Consider the following 25152-nt stretch of genomic DNA (forward strand, 5'->3'; position numbering starts at 1 on the left):
ATCCCAGAATAAAGGGAATTACAGTAGTCCAGTCTAGAGAAGATGAAGGCATGAACAACCCTTTCCAGGGTGTCATTTACTTTATTGATTAATCGGAGATGATGAAAGCTAGACTGGACTACTGCACTAAATGTCTATCAAATTACTATCTAAAATAACCCCAAGATTCCTGATGGAAGACAGGTTAGAGTCCAATGATCCAATGGCACTGCTGCATTCTGTAAAAATGTGAACTCCTGCCGCTCTGCAGAAACTATGTCCTAGAAAACGAGTCTGGCTAAAAACAGCGTAATTAAAAGACCACTGAGAACGCTTTTTATAACACATCAAAAGATGATCGGTGTGGGTTTTTAAAATCAATTTGTGCTTTCTTTTTATTTATTTAATATTTACACCGTTCTGTTTTATTTCTTGTAGACGCTTTTGACTTTTTTTATTTTAAAGATCTGCATCAGATGTGTTGAACGTGGATCAATAGTAGATTTTGCGAGAACAAAATGGGTGTTATTTTGAAAAGACACATCTGCTGGGTTATTTAGTGTGTGTGTGTGTGTGTTTGGTTTGCCCCTCAGGTACCTCCTGCCTGACAGCAACAAGTCAACCAAACACAAGACGGCGGTGGAGCGGCGCACCGTGAACCCACACTGGAACCACACCTTCACCTACTGCGGCCTGCAGCCAGGAGACCTCAACAACATCTGCCTGGAGCTCACAGTGTGGGACAAAGAAGCTCTGGCCAGCAATGTCTTCCTGGGAGGGGTCAGGCTGGGGGCTGGCACAGGTGAGCCACTGAGGAGCGAAATTCAATAACACAAAAAGAAGAAGATCTCATTGTCGGAGACATCATTTCTTTCTCTTGAAGATCAAATGATCATTTAATGGAAATCCTAGTCAGTAATTTAATAAGGTTTTTCATTATTTTGTTCCCGCAGGGTTCAGGAAATGATCATGTCTTTGTTACTTGGAGGAATAATCCAAAGCGTGTGTTTGTGTGTTCTCTTTGTCCTTTCTGAAGGCAACAGCTACGGGAACGAGGTGGACTGGATGGACTCGTACGGCGAGGAGCAGCGGGTTTGGCAGCGCATGATCGAGACCCCCGGAGTTCCCCACGAGTGCACGCTGCTGCTGCGCTCCAGCATGCGCAAACGCAACACGTGAAGCGCAGTCAGAGAGGAAGACGGGTGCAGGGAGAAGAGAGAGTCCCCCCCTCTCTAGTTTTTTCATGCAGATCTCCTCTCTGGTCCACAACAACCACTCATGCCTTACTCACTCATCCGTATGTGCCCCTACAACTACCAGTGCATCCAGTCTTGACCGAGCACCACAGCTTTTCAATGAAACCCCGGTGACATTGAGATGAAGAAGCACAGGTCTGTCTGTGAGCCTCCTCTGCATGTTTCTGCACATAAACATTCTTACAATATTAAAACAACTTACAAACATTTGCTTAAAAAGCAAAATTCCCTCAATACGCGATTACAAATACGCTGAGTTTGAAGCACAGATTCAGTTCTGCAGTAACTGTAATCACCAAAGGACAGAAGGAACTTCAGAAAGACTGAGGAAAATACAAGTACTGATATTTTTTAAGACAAACGGTGTATTTTGAGGCACATTTCTTCACTGTTACCTTAAATAGTCTCAATTCTGGTGAAATGCTTTGTTCTGAATTGCATTTCTTTCTGTTCTGATACACTTTGAGGACCAAAATACAGTTTTTATATCCTTGAAATTCAATTTTAGGATCTGTTTTATCAAAAACAGTTAAGTCAGATTTTGCCGCTGGTATATTATTATTGGATTTTCAGTTTTATGTGACACGATGAGGTCAATCTTATATGGAAGTTTATTTTCCTTACCCAAAATTCCAAGTCACATTCAATTCCCAATGAACAATTTGAATTCCTATTTGCTGATTGAAGTTTGCAATGAAAAATTACAATTCAGTTGAACATTGAAAAAATAAAAAGAAATAAAAGCAATTGCATTTTAAATTGTTAAACCATAATTCAAATGAAAATGCATTTTTACAATTCAATATTTAAAAAATAAAAATTCATTTTGTTTTTTTTTTAATTAATTTAATACAAAACTTAAACATGTAAGAATGAATTATAATTTTTCATTTCAAAATCTAAATGCATTTTCAAAGTGCAAGGTAAAATAGCAAGCGTCTGAAATACTTCACTTCAGTTTTTTGTTTTTTTAACTTGTTCAAAAAATGTTAACATTTGAAAAGGTGACTTACCTTGGCTAGAAAAGGTGTTCACCTAATTTAGAACCACTAGAAGACACAAAAGAATGATCAAAATGAAGATTATTTTATCTGGACTTTGTAATTAAAAACAGAAATGTTTAAGACATTTTTTACTTTACTGGGCGAGTCTCATCATTAATAACAAACAAAACATCAAGGTCAAAGAAACTGTTCCAAAAAACCTGCTAATGTGCCATCAGTCATGATCAGACAAAAATGTTCGGTCACAAGACGTTTGCCTTTACGGTTTTTCTGTGTTTTTTTTTTACGAAAATATGAAAGATGTTTTCCATTCACAGCAATTTATACGGATGCACCACACAACAGTCTGTCAGCACAAATATGTTCATAAAGTATAAAAGTAGAATATAAAGTCTAAATTGATTTAAAGCGCTCCATAATATATAGATATGAACAAATATTTATGGCTGTTTTAAGTAGTCTGAGCTCATCTGTAGTCCTAACCTGAATGAACTTATCATCATGGTCCCTCATTCCTGTCTGTACTATCTATGATGAGTGCAAAGAATCGACGTGCAATAAAGACGTGACACTGAGCGTCTCTCCATGCCTGCTTGACTAAACCTGTACAGGATTTGAACCCTCTAGACTAGTTCTGATGTGAACTTACAGCACAATATATCAGCGTGTGAACTGCATGGAGATAAAGAGAAGAATGAAAGGTGAAGCATGGAAACCCTTCCACACCCGGAAGAGAAAGTGTGCTGGCATGGAAACGGGGGGGGTTACGGAGGTGGAGGTGGAGGTGAGGTGCCTTGACTTCAGTGGTGGGAGGGGCTACCAAAAGTGCCAGTGCTGATCAGACGGTGACCCCGCCCCCAATGCCGCCAGTTTCAAAAAGTAAAAAAAATTCATTCTCACATGGGATGCTCCTTCTTTTTTTGTCCTTCCTGCCTGATGTAACGGTTTTTCCATGTCGTCATAGTAACAGATCTCATGGATCCAGCGTTTTGTAAAGACCCCCCCCCCCTTCGATGAAAAGTTTTTAGCGTCTTCTTGTAGCATTTTTCTGTTGATGAAGGACATATAAAAAAAAAATCAAGATTAAAATTTCATTTAAAAGATTTCAGTTCTGAAATTGTTGTGAATCGAGATAAAAATGCATTTAAAAAAACATTGTACTTATTAAGTGGAAAATACACTAGATGGGCCACAATCTCCCTGCTTCACTCAATTCTGATGCATCCACTTGCAGACGACTAGATCCGTGCACGTCTGTTAGTTTGTTTAATATTAGGTTGGAGGTGTGAGGGGCTGTAAGCCAGACGGAGGGTGTGCAAACAGAGAGCTCTCGGCAACGGGGACGGGAAGGGAGGACGATGTTGTTCCACGGCAACAGTCCCGCCCGCAACTCAAAGGACAATTTCTAATTAGCTACTGCCGCTCTGCAGAAACGAACAACTTTTTTTTTTGTTGTCTAAAAACGGTCTCATCATAAGTAAAAGAAGCCTGTAAACGATTTTACAACAAATCAATAAATGATTGGAGTGGGTCTTTAAGAAGCTGTTTACATTAGATGAAAGACACTGTTATTTTACAGCATGCACTTTTACTCTCATTAAATTCTCTTTTTAAGATAGTTTTTGTTGCAAATATGTAATAAAATATTTTAAAATAAACATCTTGTCATGGATGGCTTCTTGCCAGTGAACGTTTTTACACTTTGTGACAACTCAGAGCTGTTTCACACTATTTCACTCATCCAGGATGTTCATTTTTTTCCTTCCATCAACAGGTAAAATGGCAGGTTTGACATTTCCATAGGGGAAACACGCAGAAGTGACACAATGGTTTCTGTAGAATCCTGATCTAGTGGTGGAAAAAAACCCATTTCATCTTCTTCTGGTTTGATTTGCTCTCTGCCGAAGAAGAAAAAATCAAGTCTTGAACTTTTATGGTTAATGTGGAAAATCAAGAAACAGAAAGGAAGAAAAAAAGTGAAAATAAATCATGGCCTAATTTGATTTTAATTGGGGATGCAAATGTTTGATTTCTTCTCAAAACACAATTCATTCTTTGTGGTACAACCTTGCATTGGCAGAGGTCATTCGGATTTTTAAATCTTTGGTCTCAGACATGGTGGAGAGTTTGGAATCGGATTGATTGCTTCTGTGCATCCATGTTGTTTTTAATGTAACAAGCAGATAAAAAAAAGTATTGCTCCATATTCTAACTTGTTGCACGCATTAAATTCCCGTAGGAGCCAGAAATCTTACTGACTGATTGAAACTTCTATCACTTTAGATAATATTTTATTTTGGACACATACTTTAAAAGAAAAGATAGGGCAAAATTAAAAAGAATATACAAGGAGTATTTGAAAGGTATACATTGGATTTAAAAAAAAATCTAATTAATTTTAGCTTTTTTCTAGGGTTGATATCTAAAGAATATTTAGCTTTGTTATCTGTAACACTAAGTTATTCCCGCAAAAAAAATACAAAAAACAGAAAGGGAGTTATTAATCTGTATTTTAAAATACAAATGAATTAAAAAAAATATATGTTTTTAGCTTTTTAGACTTTTTTGAATTAACAATCTCTTCTTGTTCACACAAACTCACATTTTAAGACGGACTCGATTGATTGGTAAACATTCAAGTTCGTCAGGAGATCAAATCCTCTTTCTCCATCTCTGCAGAAAAAAAGCGTTTTGGCAACTTTACCCCTTGTGCTATCCTAGGCACTTTAACGTTGGGAGTTGGGTCATCTAGACCCACTAGACAGTGTGCTGAACCTTTTTTCTTCAATGATTTGTGATCTTCACTGGTGTCCATGGATTACATGAAATCTTTCCACCTTTATCCACCTTTGTCATGGTAGGGAGAACACGTCAAAGGTCATCTTGATCCCATAGGATAGCACAAGGGGTTAAGCTTTTATCAAATGAAAATGTGCAATAATAAAAAATAAAAAGTAAAACAAAAAATAGATGAAACATGTTCAGGAGCATCTATTTCTGTAGCTGCACTCTGTGGATGACTAATCTTTTTCGATCAATTTGTCCTTGTGATTGAAGGCGGACAAAGATTGTGCTTCTCCATCATCTCAGTGAAGGAACACCAGCGTCACGATCACATCGTCCAACCACCACATGGGTCAGAATCCCGGTGAACGGAAAGGAACGCAGCTCCAATTTTTGAATCCAACCAATTCCATTACAAAAAAGAAAACCATGTGAGAACAAAGTCAGTTTTATCCTGACAAAGGTCCTGCTAGGAACAGAAATGGTTGTTTTAACTCATGTACATTAAGCTTTAGTTACTATATGAACCTTCTTGGTGCTGGATATTTCCATGGAAACACTTGCTGGATAAAAATGTGTGCAAAACATGGCAGCAAGATGATGCAGGGGTGTTAATTCAGCATATTTTCAGCTTTAACAAAGATGTGATCTTTCTCGGATTTCTTTTTTACCTCTCAGAGTTTCAATAAAAAGGTCATCTGAAAGCGGAAGAAAACATTTCTCACAGAAGGTTCAAAGAAATCGTCTAATTTAAGGTCTCTACAGAGTTCAAAAGGAAAATGAAGAAACAAAACTTTGTCAAAAAGAATTATAATAAGAATGAAACATGGACGTTAGAATACGCAGAAAGCAATATATGAAAATAAAAGAAAAATGGAAAAGAAGAATAAATTAAAGCCACAAGCATTGTCGCCGCTCCTCTTTAGCTTCTTTTTCCAAAATGGCGGCTTTTCTGTTGCTGTTAGCTCCATAGCAACCATTTTATTTTTCAGGTGACGAACAGCTCTGTGTAATTCTTGGAAGAACCGGCAAAAGTAACTTTTAGATGTCCTTGGCGACGAGGTATTTTGTTAACTGCGCCTACATTTCTAATATGTTCATTTGCCATATCGTTTCATTCAGCTTGAGCCCGGGATTCATGTCTGAACTTTGCAGAGGGGAATGCCAATTTTGCAAGCTCACCCCGTTAACGGCCTTCAAAATGCAAAACATCTAAAAAAAACACATTTCCCAAGTAGTTTCCCAGTGATTTCCCAGGAAGCAATAGACGGAAACCCCTAAGAGGAGTTCTTATTTGTAGAAGGTACTAAAGGTGAATTTTTTTTTTTTAATTCAAGATGGCAGCCTCTTCCTCAGGTCAAAGGTCAACAGAACTTCAGTTGTAGACTTGGGCTGGATATTTGCACCATTCAGTTTTTTGACAGTTTCTCCTGCTGTGATGTCATCCAAGACTTCTGCAGGCCAGAAATATAAACACATCGGATTCTTCGATTTGATGATGAATCAAAACAAGGTGAATAAAAATTTGTCCCTTTAATCTGACTTTTCCAACTCAGACATGGACGCACAGATGAAATGCAGACTATATATTTATATTTTACATTAAATACTAGAAAGTTGCAAAGTGTTCCAAACGTAAAAAAGAAAAAAAAAGAAAACTCGTGAATCAAATATAAAAGCCACCAGGAGCTTCAGGTCAGAACCACCATCCAAAGCGGTGCCTCCGTGCAGACGGAACAGAAGAAGTTCAGGTAGGAACGTGTGGATGAGGACACAGCGGGGCTCGTTTTGGTCTGCTGTGAGGACAAAGGGACCCGGGGGTCACAGAGGTGCACCGAGAGTCCAGCTGGCTCTACGACTGACAGGCCTGGCCGGCCTCCTGCTGCACCAGCATCTCGTCCTTACGCAGAGGGAAGGTGTCGATGGTGGTGAATAACTCGGCCGCTGTGATGGGGAACGGGTAACGCTGCTTGTCTATGCCCTGCTTGTCTACTATCACCATTTGGAAAGACCTCTGAGGAATCCGGAGGAGTAGCCTGGAAATGAAACATCAAGAGAAGTAGCAGCGATCCTGAGACACAAACTGGTGTGTGTCTTTGTGTGTGTGTGTGTGACGGAGCGCCTCTATGTGTAGCCACATGCACATACACACCCATACCCACGCAGCATCGTTGCCCACCCGCCTCATTTCCAGACGCTATGTCGCGGAGCAAGCGCTCCTCGTGTTGGTTGTGTTGAGGGTGCACGCTCCGTACGCTTTACCAGGAAGTGTTTGTTTACAATCGGCAGTTTTAAACCGAGGAAACGCCTAGTCAGCTGTTTTAGGACGCGACCAGGAACAAATGACGGCAACAAACAAGTGTGTGAGAAAAACAAATTTCTCATTTCATTATTCAATATTACTGTGTGTAGGATTTTGGGATGGAGGGATATTTTCCTGAATAATGTGGATTATTATATGCATTTTCTTCATAAATGGTTTGCAGAAATGGCCAGAATGTGGGGAACAAAAGGGGATAATTGGGAATTCAGCCTAATGGGAGGGGCTTAAACCAGGGAGAGGGAGAGGTTGGTTGCAGTGGGGGCAATGAGAAAATGACAGGAATGTGCTCCCATTCTGTGTATTCTGAGATAGATCTATCTATCCACCTAAAGATAGCGAGATCTCGATCTTCATCTCTATAGTATATCTTAGTAAATTCACTGAGAAATATTACGTTTGGGAATTAGGGGAACAAATAAACCAAATCAATTGAAACACGCCTGCCTGGATTTGTGTATCCTCAGAGTGTGTGCGTGTGTGTGCGTGGGTTTGTGTGTACCTGAGCTGCAGAGCCAGGCCTGGAGGAAGCAGTCTGTGACGAATACGGCCTACTTGCGAGGGGTAAATCCCGACCAGCTCCACAACCGTCACATGTCTCAGGTCCAGTCCACACTGAGCGTGCTGCTCCCCACAAGACACAAACACAGACACGGATCCATAAGTTCAACAGCGCTGTTATTGATTGGTCTGCAGATGAAAGGAGGAGGAGCAAAGCTCACATCACAGAGGAGCTTGAAGTGCAGCCTTCCATCAAGGGTTTGCTCAGAAATATTTTAAGGTAAACAAGGATTGACAGTGTGTTAACAAAAGAATCATGTGGAAACAAAAATAATAACATATAACACAGGGGTGGTTGACTACAATAGGCTGTGTGTAGGCTGTGACTGTTTTAAGGGAGGAAAAACCATTTAGTGCCACCTTTACAAGATAAAAACCCTCCTTTCTGTGTTGCTAGCTCCGATATTGCTCGCCATTTTTGTTTCACCGCTAATGTTAGCTTGGGTTTGTGAGGGGCTGTAAGCTAGCAGGAGAGAGTGTGAACAAAGAGCTCTCAGCGACGCGGAGGGAAGGAAAGGGGGGTTGCTCCACTCAAAACCCAGAGGTGAATTTCTAACGAACTACTGCTGCTCTGCAGAAACTATGGCCTCCTAGAAAGCACTGGAAAGGCTCTTAAAATAGATCAAACGATGGTTTAAGTGGGACTTTAGATAAACAAAAAACACATGTCGGAAATTTCGAAAGTGCTTTCAGGTTAATAAACAAGTGAGAAAAATGAATTAAAAATAATCACTCTTTGAATGCAAAAATGTTTGCACATGTGCTGCAGTGATGAATCATCGTGTTGATTTGAGATGCAGCATCTGTGTCTGGATGATTCCAAATGCCCCTAAGAATCATGGGACATCCACACGTCTGCACGATGGACCTCCTCCTTCAAACTGCTGAACTGATGGCGGTTCATCTTTCAGCTGATGACACGTTGGGCGTAAAAGGTCAGGCGTTCACAGGCAGCACTGACTTAATGGCTGCTGACGAGTGCCGCTGAGGGGGGGGCGACATCCACCCCCAGAATAGGCCGATCAGAGAGATATGCAGTCAGACCCATGAGCTCACTGCTGTGACATTTTCTGATCTCTCTTGGTCTTTTTGTCCCACTTGGGCGTTTAAGCGCAAACAAAAACGCCACACAAAAAACACCCTCCTCCCCCTCATCCTCCTCCCCCTTCCAGCTCAGTCGCCTCACGTTCGGCTGCTGATGTGAGTCGTGCCTCACCTGGAGGTTAGTCATCTGGAAGCGGTAATTGTGATTGGAAGCCGTCGGCGCGGAGATAATGAGAAGCCGCCGCTTCTCGTAGAACTGGTCCAGCAGGGCGGCGGCGGAGCGCACGCCCACGTTGATGTTCATGGCTACGATGACATTGAATTCACAATTAAGTCAAGATATGAAGTGCAGTTGTGGCGCTGCATCCTCTCTGCATAATGTGAGTAGCTCATTAGGTGAAGTGAGATGACAGGCAGAGAGCTGCAGCACACGTTTTCCTGCTTTCCCACAGGTGACGGGATGAAGAGCGATGCTTTTAATGAATACATGCCAGGCTGCTCTCTGTGTTTATGCAGGTTCAAACCACTGACCAGTTATAGCGATAATAAAACATTTATTGAACCTAAAAAAAGTCATAATTAACTCTAAAATATCAACAAAAAAATAAAAATGGTAAAAAAAAAAGGTTTAAATATTGAATTCACTGTTTTAAAACATCACCATAACAGAGATGATCACATGAAACTATGCATTTCTATGGAATTATTATAAAAATTAAAACACAGAAAATAGTTAAGCATATTTAAAAGCAAAATGTTAATGCCAATCAAGTGTAGGATTTGTGTTCTTAACATCGCATCCTGCAATTCACAACAATTTTAAATACAAAAAGATCTAAAGCAGCCCAAAAAAAGTCCCATCTGAATGTGTGATGTTTTCCTGCTGAACATACGTGTGCAGGTCGTATCTGAGCCGGACCAGGTGAGTCCGTACTGACACACTCTGGCCGAGCTGCCCTGCAGCTCGAAGCCGCCAGTACAGGTGAACTGACAGGAGGCGCCATAGTTGTCTCCGTCCCCGTCGCACTTCATGTAGCCGTTGTCAGGAGGAAACAGGGGGCTGCAGCGCCGCACTACCAACACAGAAATAAGACTGAATACACACAAAAAGATGATTTAAAAAAAGACAAAAAACATAATTTAATCTCATTTATGCAGGTTAAACGAGATCATTTACAACCTGTATAGAGGAATTCAACTAGTTTATTGATGGTTTAGTGTAGTTCAGGTTTCAGGGTAATAATTAGCAGCACTTTCCATATTGTTTTTGTTAAATCATGTAAGAAAAATGGTTAAACACTAAACTTATCTAAGCCATAAAAAAATTATGCTGCATGAAATAAGTGACATGAAGCACGTCTTTCTTTATACTAGAGAAGAGGGGATTATTTTTCACATTTATGGGGTTATTTAGATACACAGAAAAACTGATGAATTTATGAATATGTTAGATTACAACATGATAAAAGGTTACCCCAAACCCAACAGCTTGTTGAATTGGAGCTGTGTGTTCATAGTTGTCATGTCAGTGAAACATGTCTGTTCCGTGTCCGTTCTGTGTGAGGCTGTCGAGTCCAATCAGCAGCTACATACTCGGTTAGGAGTTTGATGCTGAGCGCTCACGCCTTTCTTCAGTTTTTGGGAAGAGTCACATAAAATGCTTCTATTTAGAGGACAAATGTTGTGTTTCCTACTTCAAACCTATAGTTGACACACATCAGACATGTTTCATGACATTTCAGTGACTGCTTGATTGGGTTTTCTAGCTCGCGGGGCGTGTTCTTCGTGGCTGCACCATGACATCACGTAAAAGAGTCGGTGGTTTCAGTCCCCTCGGATTGCTCTATATGTGTTTTGTCTGCTGCGTTGTGTTGATGAGAAAATGATGAAGATGAACTCTCCAAATGTGAAGCTGACGGTCTCTTCCCCTGTGGCGTACCTCGCACTCGGAGGCTGAAGCGACAGGAGCCTTTGTTCCCGGCCCGGTCCAACACACTGTAGGACATCTTGTGGAGTCCCTCTGGAAAGTCCGATTTTGGAGGCATACCCTTTAAGATAACACTGCAAAGCACAATCTTACTTTAAACCCTTCATTTGTTTTGTTTTTTCAAGTCTGTGACACCACTAAAAGAAGACTGACTCAGTCAGGATCCCATCGGCCGTGTCCACACCCTCAGGTGTGTCCCAAGTCACCCTCGCCGTCAGCTTTCCTGGTTCTGCCCACTTATCCTTCAGGTCTGGACATTTGATTTTAGGAGGATCGACATCTATGGGCCACAGGAACCATTGGCACATTGATAAAAAACAGGAGAAAATCAGACAACACACTGATTTCAGCACTTTAAAACTAAAGTAGGTTAAAAAAAAAAAAAAGCTTAATTTGCTGCTAAATTTCCATTACGTGGTCAGATTGAATGCTCTAAAACTGCAAAAGCAAAGTTTATTCCAGCAGAAAGAGTTCTTCTTGAGGAATGACCTTTAAAGGAGCCACGGTTCAAAGCAGTCATTGCAAGAACACAACAGAAATCACTACAGTTTTCCTCACAGAGTCTGGAATCCGATAAAACTACTCAAGCTCACCGAGTCCTGATCAAAAGATCCAAATGGATAAGAATCAAAATTTATTTACATAAAACAATTTACTTCTAATTACATTTTTTTTTTTACAATTTAATGAATAAATTCTGACATTAAAATACAAAAATCACATCTCAAAGGTTGCTGCAAGGTTTAAACACGTCACCCCTAATTCTGTAAAGAACAAGAAAAAAGAAAGAGGAAGAAAAAACTGCTGTGACTAAATATATTCATCTGCACGACTGAAGCTTTGGGTTATTATTGAGCCTCCAGTGCAAATGCAATAAAGGCAATAAAGATAGAAAGAGATTCTCATAAAAATCCAGGTTCTTTCTCTCCGCTCAGATTTAATTGCAGAAGTTAAAATTATTTGGGGGTTAATTATCCATAATATGCTGCCTATATTTTTATCTTGAAAGAATCCAAAACCTCCATGAGGAATAATGTTTCACTGAAAGCGCCGCTCTGGTTTTTTGAGGTCATGTGATCTATTTCCAAATCGTTTGTTTTTTTAATGACAATTATGCCGTTTTCTACATAGTTTCTGCTGATCGGCAGCAGTTCATTAGAAACTATTGGTGTTGAGCAACCCCGCCCCCTTTCCCCTCCCCGTTGATGAGAGCACAGAGCAGTTAAGGCCTACCTAGCGTATTTTCTACCTCACAAATAGGCTTTTTTTGAATTTTTTTTCATCTGCTTCTGGGTCACAACAATGTGAATAAAGAAATACTCAGACGTGTAGTTTTCTTCATATACTGTATGTCCTCCATCTTGAGAAAAATGCCACAAGAACATGTTTAAAACACAGAGTGGGTCTTTAAATTAAACTCCCACCAGGAGTGACCTATCCCATTGGCTGTACAGCTCATGTGTGCGTGGTGGACTAAAGCTCATGCAGCCTTACCAGTGCAGGTGGGAATGGCAGAACTCCACATCTTGTTATACTGGCAGGTCGCCGTCTTCTGGCCCTTTAAGGTGAATCCCGGGGCGCAGAAGAACTCACAGCGAGAGTTGAAGTAGGAGCCGTCTGAGCATTTGTGGCCCCCGTTGATGGGCATGTCCAGTTTGGGACAGCGGACCTCTGCACACAGAGAGAGATTTTAACAGCTGCACTTTTTTTTATAATATCCGTAAGTGACTTTAATTCTGCACTGATTCACTATTTACTGATTTATCAGTAGCCTGTGACGTTACAGTGACGATGGGATCCTTTTTAAATCCAGGCTGAGACTAGAGGAGATAGTCACTTTAATTTGTAGCCGGTTTACATACGCTCTCGTTTTTATTTATTTTACGTTTTAAATGTTTACATTTTTCTTGTAAATGTAATTTATTGTTTTCTCCTAGCCAGGACTCCCTTGAAAAAGAGAATCTTAATCTCAATGGGACATTTCCTGGGTAAATAAAAAGTTAAATAAAAATTAAAAATAAATCCTCCACACAGTAAAACCAAGGTCTTTAATACGGTACTTTTACAGAATCACAGAGAATGTAGCTTCCAGCAAAGGCTACAGAAAAACTATGAAGACAGAAATGAAGAGGCAGAACTGTTGCCAGCCAACAGGAACTCACTTCTTCTTTGCATACACACCTGTCCTTGGCAAAGTAATACTGCCCTAACAGAATAAACATTAGGCGGTCGTATGTGAAAAGAGTTCTATAAAATATGTTCTATTTGATTTTTTATGTGAAAATACAACAGGAATTCACTGCTGTGGAATATAAACGGACTGATGAGGCGATGACGTCTCAGTAGGTGAAAAAGCGGAACGAAAACCTTTAAAAATCAACAGTTAACAGAAGTGATGCTATGATCCGTATCTGTTAAAAAAATTACAAATATTTTAGGGTTTTCGAAGGACTTTAGCATGAAGTTTGTGTTTATTTGTCATTAAAAAAAAGGCAACATACGTAACTTCTTGATGCCGGATTTTATTTCCAATTATATAAAAAATATTCTTCAATTTTTTTTTCTTTCTTTTCTTTTCTAGGTGATACTAAATGAAGTGGAGTCCTGGATTTAATGGTACGATGCGAATTGAGACATATGGTATGAAGGAGTTATACAGACTTATTGAAACATTCGTCTATACAAGCATTGACTTGGTGGTGGATTAAGCCCCTAGTAGCTACTTTGGGAGGTGAACATGTCTTAATCTGGAAGTCAAAGGCCTGTGTCTGTCAGGGATGGAGGCTTGTCGAGGACCCTAACCCAGCTTCCAGGTAGATCCTCATAATAAGTAAGGGTTAATGGCAGACGAAGTGTGCATCATTACTTTTTAACGCACGCCGTGGAAGCCTGAACTGTCCGACACTTTAAAAAGTAATAATGCACACTGTGAAGGCTATTAACACGCTTATATCATGTTCACTTACAAAAGCAATACATATTAACCAGTTTTTGGTCCTTAAATTGGATCGCTTTTCTGACAAAAAGCAGACTATTTGTTACGTGGCATAACAAATTGTCCGCGACGCGCCGCACCACCGCTGCAGTCAAGATTCGGCGATATATATATATATATATATATATATATATATATATATATATATATATATATATATATATATATATATGCTGATCGTCCGGATGGGTTGAATAAAGCATCAGTTCAGAGAGAAAGTTCACCTCTTACTGCTTGTTTTTGTCCAAATGATGAAGCAAAAGGTTGTTTTAAAGAAGTCGGCGCAGTGATACAAAACATTTAAGCTAGGTGACCGGAACTTCTTTTTTCACCGTACAGTTATAACTGCGGTATATCACTTTTTAATGCACACCCAGCAGCCACCCAGCAGAATCGAGTATTCACCCCGACCATGGTATAAAACTTAAATAATGACAAAAAGCAGCATAAAACCAAACAAGAACCTGACAAACAGCGGAGACAAGTAGAAAACCTTGGACTTATATATATGTGGGGCAATGAACGGAAATAAAAACAGTCAAGTAATTGGAGACTTAACCTGGCGTGCTGTCACTGGAGGTAAAAAAGGAACCAAATTGAGAACTAAAGATGACTAAAGGTGAAAAATATAAACCAAAAACTGCACCTATACCATGACATTCTCTTGTTTTGTGCCAAATAAATGTGGATGCAATGTCTTATATCTCCTAAGTTCAGCATCTGTGTCCACTGAGCTCTGAAGTGACCCGCCAGGCTTGCTGCAAACATGCGTGTGAACGTGAGTTCAGGTGTTCGCTGGCTCTCACCTCTGCAGGCGTAGTTGGAGGACCAGTGTTTGTTTGCCATACAAACCACCTCAGAGTTTTGCGTCTCGTATCCCCGCTTACAGCGGATTTTACACCGAGTCCCCATCACGTTCTTGTAGTGTTCCCCTCGCGGCGTGCGGCAGCTCACATCTCCGTGTTTCAACTTGATGGGTGCACACCATGGGGTTCCTAAAGGGAGAGGAAGGAGCTTTTATGTGGAGAATCAAAGGGGCTGCCTGCCTGTATGAGCCTTGGAGCATCAGAGACTGGATAACAAGCTGTTACCAGGAAAAAAGGTTTGAAGAAACGTTTCTCAGAGGATTAAAAACGTGAAAATACGAAACCCACCCATCTCCATAGGATACGGCGGATTTCTTTTTACCTTCTCTGTGGTTTCCCATGGCTAGATGTACTTTGAGAGTAAAAAGCAGACTGCTTTAGCTGAGAAAAAGACATAATAACATGGCTGTGCTTCTTGCACTTCACTTTTTAATTCAATTTTTGTGTTTCTGTTTTTGCCCCCCCCAAACATATAGTCAAGAAACTATTATTACTAAAAATATAACAAAATATTTTACCCGTTTTATTCAAATTGTAGCAAAAGTGACACACTTTTTCAGTTTTTTTTAATCATAAAAATGCTTTAAAAAAAAAAAACATTTTTTCCCCAAATGGCAATATGTTTCTCTCTTTATATACACCAGCCCATCTCTACAAGGCTGGTGTAAAAAAGTCCTCAAATGAGACCAAATTTCTGGGACAGCGCAGAGTAATCGAAGTCGTTCATTGATCTTCTGCTGGGTCATAAAAAAGCATTCAGCTCTGCAGCCAAACACACATCTGCCCATTTGGAGAAAAAGTGCACGACAGCCTACTTTCACCTACAGATCAGTAAAAAAATATTTTGTGAATATATATATATACCGGTATTTATTTATTTTTTTGAGTGAATATTCTGATTTTCAAACCAGAAGCTACTGTACAACTCTGACAACATTTGATAAACAGCAATGTTATTTTTATTTGTATATATAATTATTTTAAGAAATCTTAATATTTGAACTGTCCTTTACTAAAAAAAAAAATATTGTTATTTTAGTTCTAATTTTAGTTTTAAAATATATTTTAGAAAGTATTTCCAAAATTGTATCTAAACTAAAAAAAATAGTTTTAGTTTTTGTAACTCCAAAACTGTAATTTTTGTAATAATGCTGTGCCGATATTTCTCTATAAAGCCATCATCTGCCAAAATTGCAGCAAGCAGAGTTTTAATTAAAATGAATGTTTCCTTGATATTGGATTTTCATGTCTGGTTGCATCTTAAAAGCATAGTATATATTTCATAAAAATGTTACTGTAAAAACACCATCAATGTAGTATAATATGAGATAAGATAAGATAAGATAAGATATGTCTTTATGTTAAAATCTAATTGTCTAACTATTTCTTTAGTTTCCGTTTAGGTTTAGAGTTTTTTTAACAAATAAATCTTCCAAATTTGTATTTGGGTGGCATCATTTCATCAGAAGAACAAAAAAGTACCCATCTATGTGAAATGGTAGTGGAGATTTATCCTCATGTATTTTAATGGTGCGTTTTCTGTTTCAGAAGCCAACCAAGTGCAGTCACCTTTATACCTACGAGAAGACCAGTCCTCGTCGTCTCCATAGGCATAATGTCCTGACCCTAAAGGGGTGACAGACAGACAGAAGACAGGGCAAAGCAGTTCATGTGAAAAGCTGTTTGAAAGCAGAGTCCTGCGGCCGACCCGGAGGCCATCGTTTGTCTGATGTTTCAACTTGATCAGACTTCCTGGAGCTTCAGCCTTAGACTAAAAACGTCCCAACTGAGAGTTCAATTCTGAGAGCTATTCAGGAAATTTGTCAGGATAACATTAAAAAGCCCTTCATCTTACTGTAATGAAGTAAGTTGCCAGGGGCGATCGAAACCATCAGGACTGTTTAGTAAATGTAAACAGAAAAAAATAGAAAAAACGGCATCCAGTTTCCACAGTACTTGGTATCCTTATGTGTACATTACTATTATTGCTTGTAAAAATTGGCCTATTTGTGCTCAGTTACTTTCTAAAGTGCTTTCAAATGACATTAACCCAAACAATCCAAATGAAAAAGTTAAAGAAGTTAACGTATGACGTCACACATCCCTGCATTTTTCAGTTGCTGTGTCATCAAAGTCTCCTCACAGTCTTAGGAGCTCAAGGAAACTTGACAAACACGCTTCTATCCTTAACGGAAAATGTTTTTAATTTGTAATGTTGGTAATTTGTAATTTTTTTTTTATGACATCTTGCTAAAGTCTGTTGAAAAATGGAAAGTGCTTTCAAACTCCATCTCCCAGAATCCTTTTCTACTCTACCTGCATTCAGAGGCAGCCTGAACTTTCAACACAAGTCATTCAAACGGGGAAAAAGTGCAATGCTAACGTACACACCAGGCATGTGATGCGCACTGGGTCTTGATCGTGCTTTCAAAATACGGCGTTCCCACTGGACGCTCGCTGCCCGATGCTAGCGCACGTACTCACACGTTAAAGAGGCTCGGAGAGAAACGTCAAAGCAGTGCAAGTCTTGTAAATCTTGTCCCAAGGTTTTTTCTTTCACAGCTCTATTCCGATAAATGAAAGACTTTTTAATTGGACATGGCTGCTTGAACGGTGTGAACAAAGCTCTATTATATTTTCCCCTTTTAATTCAGGGACGTTTGGTTTGAAAATTCGGTTCAGAATGCGAACTTTGCGAGTTCTTGGTCACATGCCCGGTGTGAACACAGCTTCACGGAGCGGAGTTTAGTAAATGCTGAAAGACAAATGTGATGACCAATTTGTCTTTCACTGAGAGGCAGAGCAGGCTCATATTTATGAGCGTGAGGGGACGAGGGTGTGGAAGGGGTTGGGATCAGAAGGGAGGGGCGTTCAATCCTACAGCTTGTAATGGACTCCAGTGTGAGTGCGTCCACTGTTCAGAGTCTGCAAAGGCGTGTTCAAACCTCCCAGCATCATACGTGAACCACGCGTTCCAGGAGCCTAGCAGCTTCATCCATATGCTCCAGTCTTTATTTTGGCTTTCCTTCATCGTAACACAACTTTTTCAGCTGTTACACACACACCCACACACATCATGGATGCAGACCACACTCCGTGGAGGGCAGGGAGTAAACCCACGCACCGTGACTGGGATTCAGCGGTCTGATGAGAAAACTTTACCGTCTGCTCCTTAATGGGGCGCAAAGACAGTAAATAAAAGCTAATTACAGTTTTCACGCCTCTGGGGAAGAGCATGAGAGAAACACAATTCAAAGTGAGCATCTTTTTCCAGCTCCACATGCTTCAGGAAAACCAACAGCTCTGCCAGACTAAGCAGGGATTCAATAGGATGTGAGGATTGACACTAGAATCAAATTAACGGAAATAATAAGAGTTTTTTTGGGGCCTATTAAAGCATTCATGGCATTAAAATATCCGAGGCTCCATGCATCAGTAAGTTATTACTATTGGCCTCATTCTTGCCCAATTTTCTCTCAAATGGATTATTGATTAGATCAGTGTTTTTCAACCTTTTTTGAGCCACGGCACACTTTAACCTTGACAAAAATCCCGCGGCACACCAGCATCCAAAAAAATAGATAAATGAAAAAAAAACAAAAGCTCAGTCTGTATTGATCTACAGCCGCTCTGCAATCTCACATGCATTTTTGTGATAATTGTTGCAGAAAACGCTGGAAGCTGCAGCTGTTTTTTCTAAAAGATGTATTAAAAATTAAGTCAAAAGATTCAAAAACTGTTTGATGTGTGTTCGTTGTTTTAAGACGTTAAGAGGAGAGACTCATTGTGCGCTAAAACAGTCACTTTACTGCATCATGGGAGATGTAGTACCCGTAATCCGCCGACCGTAGAAAGACCAGCGTCTTTGAGCTTCATGGTTTTGTTCAATTGTTCCAGTCTGATACCAGATTCTGTGGAAAGCTACACCGCTAAAGACGAGCTTTACTTGGTATTTTTGTTAGAACAGAGAGACTTTTTTGCGCTAAATCGAAACAAGGAAGTGAAAACTTTAACCACTTCTGATTGGTCAGACTGATGACATGTGATTTAGCCTTCAAGAATGATTGGTGGAGACAGTTAAAGGGGCGGGACTTTTCCTTACACACTTATAGCTGCAGCTAAATCGCGGTATCCCGTTATTCTAATCAAAATGTCTTTAATAGAATCATATAAACACAAAGAAAAAATAATTTTATGATATTTCACATTCTTAACTTCTCAGTGTTTTATCAGGGTCTGTTTGGATGAACAAAGAGCTGATTTCCTGGAGATGGAAAATGTTTTAGATCAGTTAATGAGGGCAATTTCTCACGGCACACTTGACCATCTCCCACGGCACACTAGTGTGCCGCGGCACACTGGTTGAAAAACACTGGATTAGATGAAGAAACGGTTTTTTTTTTTTTGTGTACCTCTGTTGCATCCTGAATTACTTTCTAAAAAAACGCATTCATTGTTTTCTTATGCAAAGATGAACAATCATTCTGTTTTGTCATGTTCTCTTTTTGCTCAAAAATGAAAGCCATCTCTGTTTCACTGGTTACCAGTTTTTAATACGATTGTTTCCTTCTGACAATTTGAACTTTTCTAATCAAAAAAATTGACTGAATTTGTATTTACCACAAAACCTTTTTCACTGTGTCCCTTCGGAATTAAAAGATTCACTTTGATTCTTATTTCACCTAATTACAGAAGAAAAAACAGAACTTTGTAACTGAAGTGAATGTTTTAGAATTTAGCAGCAAAAAAAAATGTTTTTGACAAAAGAAATCCCCAATATAAAACAAAAAAAATGAAATCTGTGTCCTAAATGTTGTCAAAACACTGAAGCAGGAGAAAATCTATACTTATATTAAAGTGTAAAACTTTTTTATTTAATAATCTTAAAAAGTATTCTTATAAATATCTAAGAAAAGTCAAACTTTTGCCAACTTTTAGCGCATTTGCTAACAGTGACTGGTTTGTGCTCAAATCTTTAATATTCAGCCTTGAAGTGCTTTTTTTGTGATAAATAGAATAATTAAAACGCACCCCCCCCCTCTTACTTAGGTCAACGACAGAAACATCTGCTACAATGAAGTGTCAGCGTTCTTCCTGAGTTCAGTTAGTGCTTGTTCGTGAAAAATTCCACATTCAAGGAATTCAAAAGGCAGGAAAAGGCAGCTCCTGGTTCTTCCTCATTCATTTTCTATTTTTTGGATTAATCTGTCAAAATGACGAGCTGGGGAGCCACAGCCAGCGTCCTCTTCAACATCAAAGCGCCGAAGACTCTGCCAAGCATGAATAGAGCATAAACAGCAGGAACTTGTCTCTCTGACGAGCCTCCTTTAAAATGATTGAGTCTGATATTCTAATTAGCTGCTCCCTGTAGTGCAAACTGTTAATGTAAGATGTAAGACAAGCTCACGAAGAAGAGCAAAGCAAAGATAAAACATGATGTTTCTTGACAACTTGACTCCGCATTTTTTTATTGAATTTAATATAATTATTTTAGCCAACTCAATGGAGACAAAGGTTAACATTTTTCCATGGGTGTTTCCAAACGTTTTGAGGCCCGGCAGGCCCTTCCTGCACACCATGCATAAAGTCTTAATATACCGGGACGATCAGCGTATATAAATATCGCTTTATATCGCAGAATCTTGGCTGCAGCGGTGGTGCGGCGTGTTGTCATGTTACCATGCCAAGGCGACGCACCACGTAACAAATAGTCCGCTTTTTGTGAAAAAAGTGATCCAAATCGGAAACAAAACAAGAATTAAGGACTTAAAACTGGTTACTATTTATTTTTTTGTAAATTACCATGGTATAAGTGGGTCAATGGCCTTCGAAGTGTGCATTTTCACTTTTTAACGCACTTTGCGAGAGCAACGGCGTGCGTTAAAAAGTGATAATGCATACTTTATCGGCCACTAACCATTACTTATGTAATTCGCTAATCATTTTTATTTTAAATGAACAAAAAATAAACATGATCAGAGACACATCGATATCTTTTAATACTCCAAGGATGCAGAAAAAGTTCTCAAAAGAGGAATTTTAGCCCAATTATATTCACTGTTTTTAACCATGTCATCTCTGCAAACTGTGAATGAAATTCTTTTTTTTTTTTAATCTACTCAATCTATTTAATAATATTTAATGTCACATTTTTTCAGAACAAAAACAAGACTGTCATCTATCCTAAAATACTTTTATTTTGGCGGGAATTTCCTTCTTAAATGTTAGTTTTATAACAACAGAAAAAGTAAAATTAAGTTTCGTACAAGGACCAACTTTCAGAAGGTGGGGGGTCGACTACAAACCAACCATTATATTGTTTTGTACCTTAAACTAAATGACAGGGTTTAGGCTTCCACAAAGCTCCAACTGCTGACCTCTCATCAACTCTCAAGGTAAGCTGATCATTTACACCAGCAACGGTTATGAAAGTAGAACCTAGGAGTCGCAGCGGCTCCCAAATCTGTAAGAGCCCCAAGCATTTGTTTACATAGCATAACATGTTGAAGAGGATTCAATCAAGGTGGTGGCAGGCAGTGAACAACAAACTGAACTGTTCCTGCCGCATCACAACTTTAGATTCTAGCCTATTTCGATGGTTTACGTGAAAAAACATGCTTCTACATGCTGTTACTGCCTCTTAGTTAGTGCCTATGTAGGTACCATAACCGTTCGGTTAGGAACTTCCGTTCGGGGTCCTTTCGACTGAAGGTACCGTCACACTACGGTAACCGCACTAGGACAAACAACGTAGCGTTGAGATCTGCTCGGGCTCTACAAATTTTCATTTCACATTCCCTTTTGTGACCTAAAGTTATTTTCCCTCATAAATTGTGTCTGACAATATTCTTTGTAATTTTTATGAAGAGATTTTGCCACAATCCGCTTGTTATTCCAGTTTAAGTTCAGCCATGGCGGAAAATGTTGTCAGCACGGCTAAATGTTGTTCTTGTGGGTCCGTTCTGCCAGTAATAAAGCACTGGGTGCACGGATTAAAAAAACTATAAGCGAACATGCATTCAATAATAATCATAACAATAATAAAAGCACGTTTAGAAGACAATCTCGCTTTATGTCGGAGCTGTGTTTGTTTACAACAGACTTCATAATATGTTCTTCTATGTTAGTATTGTAATTATTCCAGACCAATCACTATCTGACACGTCATCGGACCAACGGACAGCCAATCATATAATGTGACGTCAGCATTAGTCCCAGGACCCCGAACGGAAGTTCCAGGCCGAACGGTTATGGTACCTACACCTCTATCATCTTAGATACAAAAGAGTTTCACACGTTTTACTAACCCATCTTTACTGTAATCTTTAGTTTTGTGGCGGAAAATTTCATTTGCACTTCTGAGTACTTCATTCAAATTATTGTGAATCTGGAGCAGACGAAAAAAATGTCATTTGAGAAAAAAATCATATTTGTGACAATGAAAATATGCTGGGCGAGCCAAAAGATCCCTGCGCCGCTCTATTCCCATGTGTGGGCTTGTAGACTACTAGACCCACGTACGTCTTTGAGCTGGAATCTTGAATATCACTTACCTATAAATGTGTCTTTATAAAATGATCAATGACTTTTGAAGCTTTTCTTAAGGGTTTTGTGTAGTCGATCATTTCTCCATTGAAAGAAAATACCTATTGACTTGATCAACATTTAACAGCAAATTTAACCAAACCTGACCTCCCAAAACATTTGTTCTGGTGTTGTCATTTGTTTGGACTTCGCTCAGTCTCCCATTCTTCTCCCACACTTCCCTTTAGTCCACGTTCACAAAAGCACAATACCTCCAAACCAAAGGAAAGTTGTGGGGGCATTTTATGCGCAAGCTATATCCTGTTTTTGTGAAAATGCACATGTCAATGCCTGTTTTTTACCTGACAGAACTTTCTATTTTCTTCCTTTTCTCTTCCTATCCATGGATGGGGGGGGGTTGTTGGCTTTTACCCAAATTCTTCTCAACACAAGCAGGACTTTTCTTCCCAGAAACTGAAACCGCTTTGGAAAATAGGCTTTTACAAAACCAGCCCAAAAAGGGGTTTTAACTGTGGAAAAAACAAGAGCCTCCAGAACAGATCTAGAACATTTCCTCCTGCTTATCTCAGGAGATGTTGCCCTGGTGCAGCCAGACATCTTTGCACAACTAATAAAAGGCCTAATTGACTGCCAGAACAGGCATAAACAACCCCCTGTAAAATAAACCCCTCATAAAAGCATGCAGACACGCAGATAGCAGGGTTTTTTTTTGTCTGTCAGTGTAAATCTGCTTTGCAGCGTGTAGTCAAGTTACAGCCTGTATGATCTTGTGGTCGTGGTGAGCCACTCTGCAACCCTCTACAAGCACCCGACCGCAAACTACATCCATACCCCCACCATGAAATATATCGACCCCCTATGACAGGGGGGTAAAACTTTGTAATCTTTGGTATTTAACGCTTTTCTGCGTAAGAAAATAAACATTTTAACAATCAGGAAAGACAAAATTCGCTGTTGCTCTCATAGAATATAGAAATCTTTTTAACCCTTAGTAGTCCAGGGTCTTTATAAGCATTTTTTTCTACTTTGCAGTTTGTTCTATTAATTTATCTTTAAAACTATTTTTGCAGCAATACTGGATATCAATATTATAAGTTCTTAACAGCTTTTGTTTTTACTGATATATTCTGATTATATATATATATATATATACCAGTTAGTATTTTGTGGGAGCAAATTTGCATTTTGTGCGCAAAAAAATTGCATTGTCTAGTCACAAATTAGCATTTTGTGTGCAAAAAGTTAGCATTTTGTAGCCACAATAAGCACAATGAGGGCACACAATTGTATTTCGTGGGCAGAATTGTCATTTTGACTACACAAAGTATTAACTTGTTTTCAATTAATACATATTTTCTGTGTAAATATTTCCGCTTTGAGGGTATAAATGAGTATTTTGTGTGCACAAGTTAACGTATCGTGTCTACTAAATAACATTTTTTCAATTAGTGACAGGAATTGATGCCACTTAAATACCCATTTTTGCTCACAGAGTGCTAATTTGTGCCCACAAATGAAATGATTTATTTTGAGGAAACATTTTAGAATGCCACGTTCAGGGCTCCGTATCTTCACTTATCCAATAGGCAAGAACTGAGCAGATTATGTGGAAACAGTGGGGCTCTTTGACTGGAGTCTGTCCCCCACGTGCACACTGCACTCCCCCCGCTTCACACCCCCCTCCACGTAAACAGCAGCGGCTCAGCAGAAGCCCCCCACCCTCAAAGAAAAAGGAAAAAGAAAGGAAAATCCTCCCAAAGTCAAAGATGTGACTCCACATTTGTACTCATTCTTCAGGACAGGACACCCTGCAGAAAACTGCTCCCTTCTCTAAATCGATCTAGCCCCCACCACCCACCCAGGAGGAGGTCTGAAGCCCCCCCAGCCTCCTGGATGAGTCTCCTCCGTCAGTTCTTACCTTCATACCCGGAGGTGAAGCCCAGCTGGAGCAGGAGGAGCAGCAGCGGCTTCAGGTCCATGTCGGGGCTCCTTTTCGACGAGGGGGGAGAGCAACTTGAGCGCAGTCCTGCTCCGTCCGGACGGAGGTCTCCTCCAAGGCCCGCCTCTCCTGCAGCGAGGGAGGACCCGGGCGCCGCGAGGGAGCAGGAGGCAGGCGGAGGAAACGCAGGAGGGCTGCAGGCGGAGCAGGACCTCCAACTGCTGGAAGTTCAGCATTCTGCCTTCCTCTGACTATTTCATGTATCCACAGCCCTCCTAGACATTCAAATCAACCAACACCATCATTCTGTGAAACACTTCAATTTGCTCCAATCCTTTGCTGGTAAAAAGTTGTGGGATTTCTATTATAAAGAGCTTTAAAATCCTTTAAAGACCAACTCCTACATGAACATTTGGTTTGTTAACACGTTCTTGTGGTATTGTTTTCATGATGGAGGTCACCAGTGGCGGTTCTACACTAACTGACTCCCCCGGGCGAGTAACCCCCCCAGCGCCCCCTCACATGTACAAATTTGACAATATCCTTTTGTGTTTGTGTCAAACTCAGGCGCACAGTGGGAATGAATCCAAAACACGCTTAAGGTTGCGGGCCGATAAACAAACAGGGGGGTGATGGGAAATCAGGGAAGGCTTACTCTGCGCCAACAGTTCCACCCACAACTTAGAGGGTAAATTTGTAATGAACTACTGCCACTCTGCAGAAACTATGAAAACAACAGTTGTTTGTTTTTATTTTTTTCAATTTTAGCTAAAAACGGGATAATCATAATCAAAAGACCACTGGGAACGCTTTGAAAATAGATCAAAAGCTGATCGGAAAAGGGTGAATAATCAGAGGACCTGACTAGTATG

General features: G+C 39.8%; 2 protein-coding genes across 12 annotated transcripts in view; one reads left to right on the forward strand and one right to left on the reverse strand.

Annotated features, from left to right (window-relative positions):
• sytl5 (synaptotagmin-like 5) overlaps positions 1-2814 on the forward strand; it is a 43610-nt gene extending 40796 nt beyond the window's left edge. For all 9 annotated transcript variants that reach the window (XM_020713321.3, XM_004081515.5, XM_078939111.1 and 6 more), the window contains 2 exons: positions 573-781; positions 1016-2814. In XM_020713321.3, coding sequence (XP_020568980.1) covers positions 573-781; positions 1016-1158 — 352 coding nt within the window. In that variant the 3' untranslated portion in view covers positions 1159-2814. The remainder of the gene's footprint in view (positions 1-572; positions 782-1015) is intronic.
• Positions 2815-6537: 3723 nt separating this feature from the next.
• srpx (sushi-repeat containing protein X-linked) lies at positions 6538-24430 on the reverse strand. Of its 3 annotated transcripts, none has more exons than XM_023950951.2 (10): positions 24260-24430; positions 16366-16422; positions 14737-14925; positions 12430-12606; positions 11089-11215; positions 10888-11009; positions 9842-10021; positions 9121-9254; positions 7846-7967; positions 6538-7059 (listed from the first exon to the last, which is right to left on the reverse strand). In XM_023950951.2, exons 1-10 carry the CDS (start codon positions 24318-24320, stop codon positions 6876-6878), a joined length of 1353 nt encoding a protein of 450 aa, XP_023806719.1. In that variant the 5' UTR covers positions 24321-24430; the 3' UTR covers positions 6538-6875. The 3 variants fall into 3 exon arrangements, with proteins under 3 accessions (XP_023806719.1, XP_023806720.1, XP_004081564.1); XM_023950952.2 differs by having other exon boundaries at positions 16378-16422; positions 24260-24419; XM_004081516.5 differs by lacking the exon at positions 16366-16422 and having other exon boundaries at positions 24260-24418.
• Between the last annotated feature and the right edge of the window lie 722 nt (positions 24431-25152).

Source organism: Oryzias latipes, chromosome 21 (assembly GCF_053564925.1).
Source record: "Oryzias latipes strain Hd-rR chromosome 21, Olatipes_Hd-rR_3.1".
In the NCBI taxonomy this organism is placed as follows: domain Eukaryota; kingdom Metazoa; phylum Chordata; class Actinopteri; order Beloniformes; family Adrianichthyidae; genus Oryzias; species Oryzias latipes.

Bases quoted from the DNA above. Each gene is read 5' to 3' on its own strand.
- srpx (XM_023950951.2), bottom strand. From the start codon at position 24,320: ATGGACCTGAAGCCGCTGCTGCTCCTCCTGCTCCAGCTGGGCTTCACC. The intron at 14,926-16,365 runs GTGACTGCACTT...CTCTCCCTTTAG, and splicing joins GTCTTCTCGTAGGTATAAAG to GAACCCCATGGTGTGCACCC. The intron at 11,010-11,088 runs GTCAGTCTTCTT...TGTGCTTTGCAG, and splicing joins GCCGATGGGATCCTGACTGA to TGTTATCTTAAAGGGTATGC.